This window comes from Scyliorhinus torazame, chromosome 14 (genome assembly GCF_047496885.1).
Source record: "Scyliorhinus torazame isolate Kashiwa2021f chromosome 14, sScyTor2.1, whole genome shotgun sequence".
NCBI classification, from domain to species: Eukaryota; Metazoa; Chordata; class Chondrichthyes; order Carcharhiniformes; family Scyliorhinidae; genus Scyliorhinus; species Scyliorhinus torazame.
In genome coordinates this window covers 95,665,206-95,679,741 of record NC_092720.1, presented here as the reverse complement: position 1 = coordinate 95,679,741, position 14,536 = coordinate 95,665,206, and the positions used below count along the sequence as shown (strand labels likewise).

Sequence of the window (14,536 nt, the reverse complement as noted above, 5' to 3'; positions counted from 1 at the left end):
AGCCTGATCTGCCCCTTGAATTCAGCAAACACCATCAGCTATTATTGTCCCAGTCAGCAGCTGAACAAAGTACAGGCCTAATCAGAATGTTTAAATAAGGGTGTTAGCTCACATCTGAGATACTGGTATGGGACATCATCTTTCAGATCACCCAGCATGTCATGTTTGGGAACAGACAGAAGCCAGGCCTCTGCAGTGGCATTTAAAGAGCTCTTCACCACCATTAAGCTCAGCCCCAGGTTAGTCTGATAGGTTGGTGGCATGCTTTTCGGCAACTTTTTCTGGCTATTTTGTCATTGTTTTGTCAGTGACAAATCTTGAACAGTGAGTTTGGGGTGCTTTCCACCATCAACCATTTCAATGAGGACAGGCGAGGAAACCATCCTTTAACCTTCCTGATCTTATTAAGGAGCACAGTACGAAGTCTTACAACACCAGGTTAAAGTCCAACAGGTTTGTTTCGATGTCACTAGCTTTTGGAGCGCTGCTCCTTCCTCAGGTGAATGAACATATTAAGGAGCAACTAACACCATTGTGATACCATTGCAGAAAATCCCAGCTGTTGTAATTTATTTTTAAAAAATATTTCTATTCTCCTCCTTTACACATTTTCTCCCAAATTTTCATCCACCAACAACAAACAATAATCAGTAACAAATGCTGATATCAATAACAACAATCCCATCCTCCCACCAAACCCCCAAACATTAGCCCGCATGTGAACATAAACAAATAACAAAAAGGAATCAGGAATCACCCATATACACCATTAACACACACTGGCACCCTCTCCCCAATTCTCCCAACAACCCCCACTAATGTTCGATGTAATCCAACTCTCAAAAGTGCATAATGAATAATGCCCATGAATTGTAGCACCCCTCCAACATTCCCCTCAGTTCAAATTTGACCTTCTCAAGCTTCAAGAATACCAGCAGGTCCCCCCACCACACCAGGGCACAGGTTGGAGAGGTTGATCTCCATTCCAACAGGATCCACCTTCAGGCGGTCAACAAGGCGAAGGCTACAACATCTGCCTCCGCACCCATTTCCAACCCCGGCTGGTCCGACACCCCGAATATGGGGCGAAATTCTCCCCCAACGGCGGGATGTCCGCCGACTGGCGCCAAAGCCGGCGCCAATCAGACGGGCATCGCGCCGGCCCAAAGGTGCGGAAGGCTCCGCATCTTTGGCGGCCTAGCCCCAACATTGAGGGGCTAGGCCGACGCCAGAGGGATTTCCGCCCCGCCAGCTGGCGGAAATGGCGTTTGTTTCCCCGCCAGCTGGCGCGGAAATGCGGCGCATGGGCGGGAGCGTTAGCGGCCGCTGTCAGTTTCCCATCGCATGCGCGGGAGCGTCAGCGGCCGCTGTCAGTTTCCCGCGCATGCGCAGTGGGGTGAGTCTCTTCCGCCTCCGCCATGGTGGAGGCCGTGGCGGAGGCGGAAGGGAAAGAGTGCCCCCACGGCACAGGCCCGCCCGCGGACCGGTGGGCCCCGATCGCGGGCCAGGCCACCGTGGGAGTACCCCCCGGGGTCAGATCGCCCCGCGCCCCCCCCAGGACCCCGGAGCCCGCCCACGCCGCCTGGTCCCGCCGGTAAATACCAGGTTTGATTTACGTCGGCGGGACAGGCAATTCCTGGGCGGGACTTCGGCCCATCCGGGCCGGAGAATCCAGCGGGGGGTCCCGCCAACCGACGCGGCCGGATTCCCGCCCCCGCCCAATCTCCGGGAGCGGAGACTTCGGCGGGGGCGGGATTCACGGCGGCCAGCGGCCATTCTCCGACCCGGCGGGGGGTCGGAGAATGACGCCCATGGTTCCTGAGGGCCCGGATCCAGTTTCACGTGCACCACTTTAGAGATTACCCTAAAAACCTCCTTCCAGTACTCCTCCAGCTTTGGACAGGCCCAAAACATATCAACGTGGTTTGTGGGCCTCCCCCTGCAATGTTCACACACATCTTTTACCCCCTCAAAGAGCCGGCTCATCCTCGCCCTTGTGATGTGTGCTCTATACACCACCTTCAGCTGTATCAGCCCCGACCTCACACACGAGGTGGAGGCGTTCACCCTCCGGAGCACCTCACACCAGAACCCCTCCCCCATACCCTCTCCTAACTCTTCCTCCCACTTTGCCTTGATCCCTTCCAGCGGTGCTTTCTCCTCTTCCAAAATAGCCCTGTAAACCGCCGACACTACCTCCTTCTCCAGTCCCCCTGTTGACAGCACCTCCTCCAGCAATGTGGAAGCCGGCTCTACTGGGAAGCTCTGTATCTCCTTTCTGGCAATGTCTCAAACCTGCATGTATCTAAATATTTCCCCCTGCTCCAACCCATACTTAGCTCCCAGCTCCTTCAATCCTGCAAACTGCCCCTCAAGAAACAAATCTTTTAGTGTCCTAATTCCTTTCTCCTCCCACCTCCAAAAATTTCCATCCCACTTCCCTGGTCAAATTTATGGTTCCCCGAATCGGCATTTCCCTTGACCCTGCCCACAACCCGAAGTGCTGGCGAAACTGCCTCCAAATTCTCAATAAATGTATTACTATCGGACTCCCTGAGTAGTTTCCCGGTGCCGTTGGGAGCGGTGCTGTTGCTAGCGCCTTCAATCCCGACCCCCTGCACAAACTCTCCTCCATTCTGACCCACTGGGAGTCAACCCCTCTGACCCAGCTCCGTACCTTCTCCACATTCGCCACCCAGTAATAATACTTCAGTTTCGGAAGACCCAAACCCCCTGCCTGCCTTCCTCTCTGTAGTAGCACCTTTCTAATTCTGGCCACCTTCCCTCCCCATATGAACGAGGTCATTATCCCTGCAATCTCTCTAAAAAAAGCCTTTGGCATGGAAATCGGCAGGCATTGGAAAATAAACAGAAATCACGGCAAAATGTTCATTTTAACCACCATTACCCGACCCATCAGTGTCAGAGGGAGACCATCCCACCTTGCCAGATCAGCTTTCACTCTCCCCACCAAACTAGAAATGTTGTACCTATGGAGCCCCACCCCCCCAATCCCGAGAAACCTGCACTCCCAGGTATCTAAAGTGAGTCCGGCAATATAATTGCCAGCTTGCTACTCCTGCCAGCTGGCAAGCTGTTAAATAAAATAGATCAACATTATAAATATGGAAGTCTTCAGATAAATTCAAAAAGTGAATGAAATGCATAAAATGGTAGAATATATTTTAATAATAATAATCTTTATTGTCACAAGAAGGCTTATACTAATACTGCAATGAAGGTGCTGTGAAAAGCCCTTCGTCGCCACATAATAAGAAAAATAATCTTTTATTGTCACAAGTATGAAGTTACTGTGAAAAGCCCCTAGTCACCACATTCCGGCGCCTGTTCGGGTAAACTGGTACGGGAATTGAACCCGCGCTGCTGGCCTTGCTCTGCATTACAAACTAGCTGTCTAGCCCACTGAGCTAAACCAGCTCTATATTCCAGCGCCAGTGCGGGTACACGGAGGAAGGATTCAGAATGTCCAAATTACCTAACAGCACGTCTTTCGGGACTTTTGGTAGGAAACCAGAGCACCCGGAGGAAACCCACGCAGACACGGGGAGAACGTGCAAACTCTGCACAGACAGTGACCCAAGCCGGGAATTGAACCTGGGACTCTGGAGCTGTGAAGCAATGGTGCTAACCATTGTGCTACCATGCCGCCCACAGTATTGAAAGGATAGCCTAGTATGAAAACAATGCTTAATTGTTTTCCCATTGCTTTTAATGTATATAGCCCTGCAGAATTTTTGAAGTTAGCTTATTTAATTCGGGACAGTTACAGGCCATTGGCTGCAATCCATAGATTATCATAGATTATCATAGAATTTACAGTGCAGAAGGAGGCCATTCGGCCCATCGAGTCTGCACCAGCTCTTGGAAAGAGCATCCTACCCAGGTCAACACCTCCACCCGATCCCCATAACCCAGTAACCCCACCCAACACAAAGGGCAATTTTGGACACTAAGGGCAATTTACCATGGCCAATCCACCTAACCTGCACATCTTTGGACTGTGGGAGGAAACCGGAGCACCCGGATGAAACCCACGCACACACGGGGAGGATGTGCAGACTCCGCACAGACAGTGACCCAAGCCGGAATCGAACCTGGGACCCTGGAGCTGTGAAGCAATTGTGCTATCCACAATGCTACCGTGCTGCCCCCATCCAACTGCCAAATCATTTTCAAATGCTTGACTCTGGCCAGAGTTTCCCAGCCCTTCCCACTGACGCAACCCCCTACCGCAGGTTCTCCAGTGACGTGGCCAGCGAATTGTTTTAATTGTTTCCTACTCATTTGTAACTTCCAATCCTGCCAAAGTCAATGAATTTTTTAGTGGCTCGCCGAATTTTCCAGCCCGACAGTCATAAAATTCCGCCCCAATGGCGGAACAGGTAACTTGTCCATTAATGGATACTTCCTTCCTTGTTGCTGGAAACTGCTTAACCTCAACTCAGCAAGTATCAACTAACTACAGTGCTAAGATGGAAGTTCACTATTAGGTAATTCCAAATAACCCTATGGGCGGAATTCTCCCCCCCCCCCACACTGGGTGGGAGAATCGCCAGTGCGCCGCGCATGTCCCCCCACATTGTCCCGACACCCGCACGCGATTCTACCACCACCCCCCAAACCGGCGCAGCGAGAATCACGGCTGGCCGCTGGGAGAATCGCCGCTCGCCGTTTGCAACGGGCAAGCGGCGATTCTCCGGCCCGGATGGGCGGAGCGGCCTGCCCAATACGACGGGTTCCTGCTGGCGCCATCCACACCTGGTCACTGCCGACGGGAACAGCGCGGGAACGCTGGGGGGGGGGGGTTCCTGCACCGTGGGGGCTTCAAATGGGGTCTGGCCCGCGATCGGTGCCCATCGATCGGTGGGCCGGCCTTTCTGAAGGAGGACCTCCTTCCCTCCGCCGCCCCGCAAGATCCATCCAACATCTTCTTGCGGGGCGGCCTTGGGGAGGATGGCAACCGCGCATGCGCGGGTGACGTCATTTACGCGGCACCGGCCATGTCATTTACGCAAGGCCAAGGCCGCTCCTAGCGGGAGAATAGGGGGCTGGGAGCGGGCTCTGACGCCGGAGTGAAACACTCCGGTTTTCACTCCGGCGTCGGCACTTAGACTCCCGATGGGAGAATTGCGCCCTATGTTTCTGAATAGTTGTAATTTAATCTTTTTTTAAAGTTTTAACATCACGGGGACAATTTTCCCTGGCAATGTAGGTCCTAAAGAGCCTCTTAGTTGGCCAAGATGGGAGTTTAGGCTGAAACATTGGTTTAGTCCAGGTTTAGCACAAATAACCATCTTGGTAAAGGAGCAAAAGCAGCCACTCAACTGACAATAAACTAATTGCAGGGGAGTTTGAATACTACTGAAAGGTAACAGTATTTTAACTTTTCACTTGCTGCTGGAGGTTTGACAAGGACTTTTGAGAGAGGCTGAGAGACTTTATTGGACGCTATCAGGAATTCATCAAAACGTTATCAACGCTTATTCTGAAAATTATCTGAAGACGTCACCTGAAAAGGGTAAATGCTATGTTGAGTGCTGGGTCACGTAGACTTGGCTAGGGTTTCCCCTTGGTCTGCAAGAGGAATGGGAGAGGGACACGAGGTCAGCACCGCTGGAGACAGAGACAGGGGGCGAGATTCTCCGACCCCCCGCCGGGTCGGAGAATCGCCCGGGGGCTGGCGTGAATCCCGCCCCTGCCGGTTGCCGAAGTCTCCAGCACCGGATATTCGGCGGGGTTGACGGGCCGCCCCCGCAATTCTCCAGGCCGGATGGGCTGAAATCCCGCTACTAAAATGCCTGTCCTGCCGGCGTAGATGAAACCACCTACCTTACCGGCGGGACAAGGCGGCGCAGGCGGGCTCCGGGTCCTGTGGGGGGGCGCGGGGCGATCTGGCCCTGGGGGGTGCCCCCACGGTGGCCTGGCCCGCGATCGGGGCCCACCGATCCGCGGGCGGGCCTGTGCCGTGGGGGCACTCTTTTCCTTCCGCCTTCGCCACGGTTTCCACCATGGCGGAGGCGGAAGAGACTCCCTCCACTGCGCATGTGCGGGAATGCCGTCAGCGGCCGCTAACGCTCCCGCGCATGCGCCGCCCGGAGATGTCATTTCCGCGCCAGCTGGCGGGGCACCAAAGGCCTTTTCCGCCAGCTGGCGGGGTGGAAATTAGTCCGGCGCGGGCCTAGCCTCTTAAGGTTGGGGCTCGGCCCCCCAAGATGCGCAGCATTCCGCACCTTTGGGGCGGCACGATGCCCGACTGATTTGCGCCATTTTGGGCGCCAGTCGGCGATACCGTTTTGGTCGCCAGGATGACAAGGCGAATACTCTCCTCTCTGTGGGTACAGGACATCCCTCCTCCTCTGGACTTTCTCCACCAGGATTTCCGGAGTCTCATCTGAGAACCTGTGCGCCATTTTATGTGGCCTCTGAGCCATCCTAAAACAGGTTGCTGTGCATCAGCCAGCACACTCCACCTGCTCCATCGAAGTGGGTGAATGGTGCGATCATAGACTGCTTCAAGACAATTGCACCTAATCAGCACTTCAATACTAAACTTGTAGGTATGTCAGCTTCAGCACCATCAGGCAAGTTCAAATGATGGTCAATCAGCATTTAGGACCAAAATTAGACGCTAAGTCCAGATGTTCAAGCATGTGTCTTAATATCACAGCACCCATTTGCTGACTGCTTTCCCCCTCACCAATTAAAAAAAAAAAATTTGTTCATGGGATGTGGGCATCGCAGGCTGGGCCAGCATTTATTGCCCATCCCTGAGGGCATTTAAGAGTCAACCGCATTGTTGTGGATCTGGAGTCACATGTAGGCCAGACCAGGTAAGGGTGACAGAATTCCTTCCCTAAAGGACATTAGTGAACCAGATGGATTTTTAGAACAATCGACAATGTTTCAGGGTGACCTTTAATTTCAGATTTTTATTGAATTCAAATTTCATCACCATGGCGGTATTCAAACCCGGTCCCCAAAGCCAGACTCTGGGTCTCTGGATTACTAGTCGAGCGACAATACCACTACGCCACTGCCTTCCCTTAAATAACATCTCAATTATTTTGCTTGTTATAGACTGTTTGGTTTTCAAGTTTCTATTTCATTTTTATTTACTCACTTACCTCTTCTTTTCAGGTACTCTGATACAAGGGCAGCTATATGGATATAACACATTGCAGCCTGCAACATCAGAAACATCAATGCACATGTTAATTTTTTAATAATACATTTTCCTACCACACACAGACTGCAGCAATTCAAGGTGGCGGCGGCTCACCACCTCAAGGTGACTTCAGGATGGGCAACAAATGCTGCCCTTTCCAGTGTCCCTCACAACCCTTGAGCAAAATATTTTTTAAAACTTCATGGATTATGTGAAAATTGTCCTTGCTCTCTGAGGGCACTGGAGCTGGTTTTAACTGCTCCTTTGGCAGAAACCAGGCAGTTAAAGTAGCCTCTGGGGGTTTTCCATACTTCAATCCCCCGACCGCTCACAGATTTATAACTTTATTTTATATTTCTAATGTTAACTTCCTTGATCGGATAAGCGGAAGAACTGCCAGAAAGCACAGAGGTCCATGTTTAAGTATACAGACTGGGCACCAATTAGGTCATTGGGCCTGTTCGCAATTTAACCCAATAGCTGAGCAGTGGACCCATGGTGAGAAGAGGCCTGGAAAATATATATATTTTATTTTTGTTTTCTTCCAGACCAGGAGGAGCACAATTGTTCCTCTGTGTCCCTCCTCCCCTGGTTTTCAATACCTCTCCCCTAACTGAGATGTCCTGCCTAACTCCTTACAAACCACTTGCTTTGCTGTCATCGCAGCAGGGAAGTGTCAACCAAAGTTCAATTCCTGCTAACTGGTCAGCTGGCCCTGCTTCCTGGCTTTGGGAGTGAGCCTTCCAGGGCCCATGTAGGCAAGGCCTGAGATTTAAAATCTCAAGGCTTCATTCTAAGGAGGGCCAGACAGTTTCCTACCCACCCCAGCCCTTGTCCACAAGACTCCTATTGGAAGCTACAGTACAGCTAATATCATACCTTCCTTTTGTTAGGGAATGAATCTCAAAGTGACCAAGCACTAAACAAATGAATACATTAATAAACCTGAAGGACTTTTTAAAATTGTACGACGCCATCTTACTTGAAGTTCTAAATATTACAAAATGTCAAATCTCATTGGGATAGAAATTTGAATGCTTTGCGCCTGCTTTTGAGTGTAAAATGAATGTTGTGCATATGGATTTAGCAGTTGGACAGCTTGCATCCACTCTGCATAGGAATTCATCAGGTTGCTAAATCTGTGAGTTTTCTTTTAAGTTTCACATGTTTGAGGTGCTCAAAACAGATATTGGGGTCCTTGAATGCATTCATTAATGGCTCAACACCTGTTGAAGGACCCCTTGGTGAAGTTATTCAGTGATGAATAGGGTTGTTATCTGCCCAGCAGTATTCAGCAGCCCCATGTCCAGCAACAACCAGACCTGGCAGTTTGCCTCGGGTATACTGATGAGGCTCATAACCAATTTCTGTGGGTCTTCAGGCACAAATCTGTGCCCAACCTACTTCTACCAGGAATCACTGAATGATAGAATTTGTAGTGCAGAAGGAGGCCCATCAAGTCTGCACCTTATCTCCGTAACTCAGTAACCCCACCTAACCATTTTGGACATGAAGGGCAATTTAGCATGGCAAATCCATCTAACCTGCACATATTTGGACTGTGGGAGGAAACCAGAGCACCCGTATGAAACCCACACAGACACGGGAGAATGTGCAGACTTCGCACAGACAGTGACCCAAGGCCGGAATCGAACCTGGGACCCTGGAGCTGTGAAGCAACAGTGCTACCATGCCGTAATAGGCATAATTATTACCATGTCTTGTTAATTCATCCCAATCCTGTCTCCTATGGTAACAGATTGGTAAATTCTTGAAGGTAAAGAAATGAAGTTACATCCATTTGTTGTTGCAAGCATCTAATAAAAACTGACAATGATTTTGGAAATGACAGTAAAAAGCTTGGGTATGAATCTGGTGCTGCAGTTATCATTACAATTCTATAAGTCATGTGTGAAGAAGCAGAAATTTTGCCAATGTCATTATGCTTAGTAAGTCACCAACATAGTAATCACTCAGAATTATGGTTCAACCATAACATCTCTGGTGGGAAAAGCCTGATCAAATAATGAAAGTCGCCATAATCCCAGAGGACCATAGGCTGCTCTCCCCTTTAAGAGGGAGCTGACTGGTGGTGGTATAACCTAAGGGTCACCACACCTTGGGAGAGGGACAAGGTTGAGAAGGCAGGGCCGTCATAAGAACATCAGCCAGTACTGGAATTGAACCTGCGCTGTTGGCAATATTGTGCATCACGAACCAGCCATCCAGCCAACTGAGCTAACCAACCTTGGGGCAGCACGATAGCACAATTGCTTCACAGCTCCAGGGTCCCAGGTTTGATTCCGGCTTGGGTCACTGTCTGTGCTGAGTCTGCACATCCTCCCCGTGTGTGTGTGGGTTTCCTCCGGGTGCTCCGGTTTCCTCCCACAGTCCAAAGATGTGCAGGTTAGGTGGATTGGCCATGATAAATTGCCCTTCGTGTCCAAAATTGCCCTTAGTGTTGGGTGGGGTTACTGGGTTATGGGGATAGGGTGGCGGTGTTGACCTTGGGTAGGGTGCTCTTTCCAAGAGCTGGGGCAGACTTGATGGGCCGAATGGCCTCCTTCTGCACTGTAAATTCTATGATAACCTCCCTGTTAGGGCATCAATTAATGTGATATTTTGGGTTTTTTTCCCCCAAATATACATTTCCTCATTTTCTCCTTTCCCAACGTCTTGAGTGGAGTACATAATGTAGTGTTCCTTTTCTTTTTGGCAGAAATAGGAAAATATGTCTCAATAAATAAAATAATATAAATTACCTCTGACACATCTCCATTTCGGATATGAATCTTTGCCATGCTCTCAAGCCAAGTCATTCGTAATTCAGGAGTACTGGCATACGAGTTTGCTAGACTATACTGAAGATCAATTAGCATTTCCGGATCTTTCTCATGCTCCTTCATCTGAGCTGTGGCCATTAACACTGTTCTTATTCGTTTAGTCAAGTCCTTCACTTCCACAGGGAACAAAGTGTTCTATTGTGTATAAACCAAAAGAAAGGTTAAAGTCATATACAGCAAATACTTAACTATTAAGACCTTATTTAGATTGTGCATACGTAAATCGGACATTTATGATAAAATTAAGGGCTGGGTTTTCCTGACCCCGGAATTACAATCCTGGAGGAAGAGTATGGAATTGGAAGAGGGAGGGGCGGCAGGAGCTGGAAAAATGGGGAGTGTGGTGTTCTTCGTGGTTCAGATCCTAGGATGGTTGGCGTAGTGTTCACAAAGACCACAACTAGCTACTCTATTAAACAAAGCTAAAGATTTATTTACACTACTTAATTGAATTCAACCTCTTACTTCTAGATAATAAACAATTGACAATAAATATACAATCTACACCATGATTGTAATCTCTACACTAATGCAATAACTATGATCTGCTCTCACTCACACTAGCTTTCCTGCAGTCTTTCTCCTTGTCTTTTCCTCAACACTCTCTCAGAAGGCTTAGCATTGATGCTTTATATAGTTCTGTATCTAGCTCCCTCTAGTGGTTGATTCAGACATAACATTAACCCTTACAGTTCTGTACATTTCTCATAATGTCACAGGGAGGAACCGTGTAGGGACTGCTCGCCAGTACATTGTACAGAATCACAGAAAATACAGTGCAGAGGAGGTCCTTTGGCCCTTTGAGTCCGCACCAATGCATGAAAGACAGCTGACATGCCTACCTAATCTCACTTGCCAGCCTTTGGCCCATAGTCCATCTCGACTGGGAAACCTTTCCAGGTGCGGACATGGAGTAGGATCGGCAGGCCATTAAACAGAGGTAACCTATTGGGTCCAATATTTTGTCTTCGCTGTTAATGGAGTGTCCCTCTACATCACAATAAAGGCAGGCTTCCTACAGCAGGCTTTGGGGGAGAAGAAGTAGGGAATCATTGCAGCTGGGATTCTCCAGTCCCCCATGATGGGATCGCAGGCAAGAAAGGCCGCACCCAGAATCCGAATGTTTCATTTGGAGATGTTTGTCCTCTGCTCTAAGGGGTGTAACAGCTTCAACCTTCTTAAATTTTATTTTAGATCCACATTTCTAAGGGCACCTCCATACTGCAGCACCCTCTAGGGCAATGCTCATCTCATCCGGTGGGGCTGCCCCGGCTCGAGAGCAGCTGGCCCTCTGATTTTGCCGGCAACAACGGGAGCCCATCAGTCATCTTTAATCGGAAGTTAAGTGTGGAAGAGGCCAATCAGGAGACCATCTCCACAAAGACTGCTGAGCCAGTCTCATTGCCAGCAAATGCAGGGTCTTAAAGCCCATGGTAAAATCTGGCCGAAGGTTTGATGCATCAGACCAGTGAAAACAATGTTACATTTGTCCTTAATTTCATATATGTCAAGTTCCAATCGTAGATTTCAGGGACATTCCAAGCAGACTATAAAACTCCTAAACTATGGAAGATAGGGATTATATGAACCACAGCCAAAATATTTAAATATTTACTAATAACGCTCAGCCTATCAGATTTAACGGCCCAGATAATTCGATGTCAGAACTGTTGCATCCGATATGGATTAGACAGATAATTAGACTGGAAACTTTTAAAATGCTCCGATTTTAGAGCTCCTTCAATGCAGGAATTCACACAGAGAACAGCAAAGAGAATTAGCACAGATGTCACACCCCCTTTTCATGGCATGAGCTGCCGTAGTCTAAGTTTAAATGTCAAGTGTGAATGGGTGACAGATGAACGATGGCGAATGGGATGAGATGATGAATGAGGGAATGGTTGGATGGTACGGTGGGTAGGTGGGTGGTGTGTGCCGGTGGATGAGTCGGGTGGGTAGTGGGATTGAGTCAGGAAGGATTGTCAGGTCGGTCAGCTGGGTCGCCAATAGTCGGGTGTCAAGGGGTAAATCGGGAGTCAATTGTATAGTTATGCAGGGGTTAAAGTAGGATTTTTCTAACATTTCCTGGATAACTAGCCAGGTAAGTAAGATGGAATTGTCTGAAGTCTCTGAGTCAAACTCAGAACCAGAGATTTTTCCAGAAGGCCCCAGGGAGGTTCAAACTTCCCAGGCAATTCCTATAGAGTCAGCGCATTGGGACATCCATAGGGTCCCGAAGCGCATCTTCGATGGTATGTCCGGTCTCTAATGATGGGCGGCACAGTATCACAGTGGTTAGCACAGTTACTTCACAGCTCCAGGGTCCTAGGTTTGATTCCTGGCTTGGGTCACTGTCTGTGCGGAGTTTGCATGTTCACCCCGTGTCTGCGTAGGTTTCCTCTGGGTGCTCCGGTTTCCTCCCACAGTCCAAAGATGTGCGGGTTAGGTGGATTGACCATGGTAAATTGCACTTAGTAAGGTGGGGTTGATGGGATACAGGATAGGGTGGAGGTGTGGGCTTAAGTAGGGTGCTCACTCCAAAAGCCAGTGCAGACTCGAAGGACCGAATGGCCTCCTTCTGCACTGTATGTTCTGAGATTCTATGATTCTGAGCGGAGGTTGGAAGATCTGAACCATTAATCCTGTTGGTTATTATTGTAGTGAATTGTGAGAGCTGAAGAGGAATCTCTATTTAATTGAAAAGGTTACAAAGACAGTTACAAAATTGTAACTCTACATTTATAGGGCAAAATTCTCCCGAAACGGCGCGATGTCCGCCGACTGGCGCCCAAAACGGCGCCAATCAGACGGGCATCACTCCGCCCCAAAGGTGCGGAATGCTCCGCATCTCTGGGGGCCGAGCCCCAACATTGAGGGGCTAGGCCGGCGCCGGAGGAATTTCCGCCCCGCCAGCTGGCGGAAACGGCCTTTGTTGCCCCGCCAGCTGGCGCGGAAATGACATCTCCGGGCGGCGCATGCGCGGGAGCATCAGCGGCCGCTGACAGTTTCCCACGCATGCGCAGTGGAGGGAGTCTCTTCCGCCTCCGCCATGGTGGAGACCGTGGCAGAGGCGGAAGGGAAATAGTGCCCCCACGGCACAGGCCCGCCCGCGGATCGGTGGGCCCCGATCGCGGGCCAGGCCACCGTGGGGGCACCACCCCGGGGCCAGATCGCCCCGCGCCCCCCCCAGGACCCCGGAGCCCACCCACGCCGCCTTGTCCCACCGTTTAAAAGGTGGTTTAATCCACGCCGGCGGGACAGGCAATTTATCGGCGGGACTTCGGCCCATCCGGGCCGGAGAATCGAGCGGGGGTCCCACCAACCGGCGCGGCCCGATTCCCGCCCCCGCCGAATATCCGATACCGGAGACTTCGGCAACCGGCGGGGGCGGGATTCACGGCAGCCCCCGGCGATTCTCCAACCCGGCGGGGGATCGGAGAATGACGCCCATAGAGTGGAATAACTTTACACAAATGGTACAATGTCTCTCCCCCACACTGTTGTCCCTGATCATCGTTTTGCACATTTAATAGATGAAGGAAGCATTCAATATCTTGTTTTAATATAGAAGTTAAAATTACTTTTCTAAAGTTTGCTTACATTCATGGGCCTATCTCCATTCGCAAAATTGTTAATTATCGCCAGTGATTGCTGAAATCGAGTGCCTCCCATTCCCACATCTGCTATCAGTTGACTTACGGCTTTGATAAGCTGCAAAGGGAATATAAAATATAAATCAAAATTGCCCTGCTCAGAGACAAGGCAAATATAACACAAAATATTTCATTTTAATGTATTAATGAATTGATAAATTAAACTGTCATGATTTTTTGGTTTCAGCCTGAACAAATATCCTGACCATGTCTGGTTCCATTTAGCCCCGACATTGAACAATGCAAGTAAATGCTTTAAAAACTGCGATGGAGGATAACAAAATAGCAGGTGGATGGAATTTCCCCAAAAATGCACAGACGTTGGCTCAGGCTCAGGCAAGGAAACTGGTTGCGAAGCTCCTAGGTTTCACAGCCGTGAAATGGCATGCTGGCATTTTTTGTGCCCGTGCAATTGGAATGAGGTTCCCCAGCATGGGTGCGGGAAGGGGTGGGGAGGGGACGATCCCTCCCATATTGTGTTCGGGCTGGGGGGGGCTGGGGGAGGTTGGGGATTTTTTCTGGGCCTCGGAACAACGGTGAGTTCCGGCAAGCAGAGCCGTTGTAAAAAGCGGGGCTATGTGCAACCTTGTCTGTGCGTTCCCCATTTAGGACCCCTATTCAAAGCAAGTTGCGTTGAATGGTCATGTATTTCTCGGCACTGCAGGCACTGGGAAACACACGGCTAAACGCGCTCGCTCAGGGACTCTGTTCCTTTTTCGGTAGATCTGGCCCAAAGTGTCAAGTTCTGACTGAAATCCGACGTGTTTCTCCCCAGAACCTCAGCCAGGTTTTCTGTCCAGATCTTCGAACACATTTTCAGAAAAAAAAAAATTGGTGGGCGTCTCTAGCCCCTT

The 14,536-nt window shown here is 49.8% G+C and overlaps 1 protein-coding gene across 7 annotated transcripts in view; it reads right to left on the bottom strand.

Annotated features, from left to right (window-relative positions):
* Window positions 1-14,536, bottom strand: part of dock10 (dedicator of cytokinesis 10) — a 526,558-nt gene that overhangs the window by 63,204 nt on the left and 448,818 nt on the right. For all 7 annotated transcript variants that reach the window (XM_072474508.1, XM_072474511.1, XM_072474505.1 and 4 more), the window contains exons 43-45: window positions 13,630-13,740; window positions 9,949-10,164; window positions 7,146-7,203 (exon numbers count right to left, since the gene is read on the bottom strand). In XM_072474508.1, the coding sequence (XP_072330609.1) occupies window positions 7,146-7,203; window positions 9,949-10,164; window positions 13,630-13,740 (385 nt within the window). The remainder of the gene's footprint in view (window positions 1-7,145; window positions 7,204-9,948; window positions 10,165-13,629; window positions 13,741-14,536) is intronic.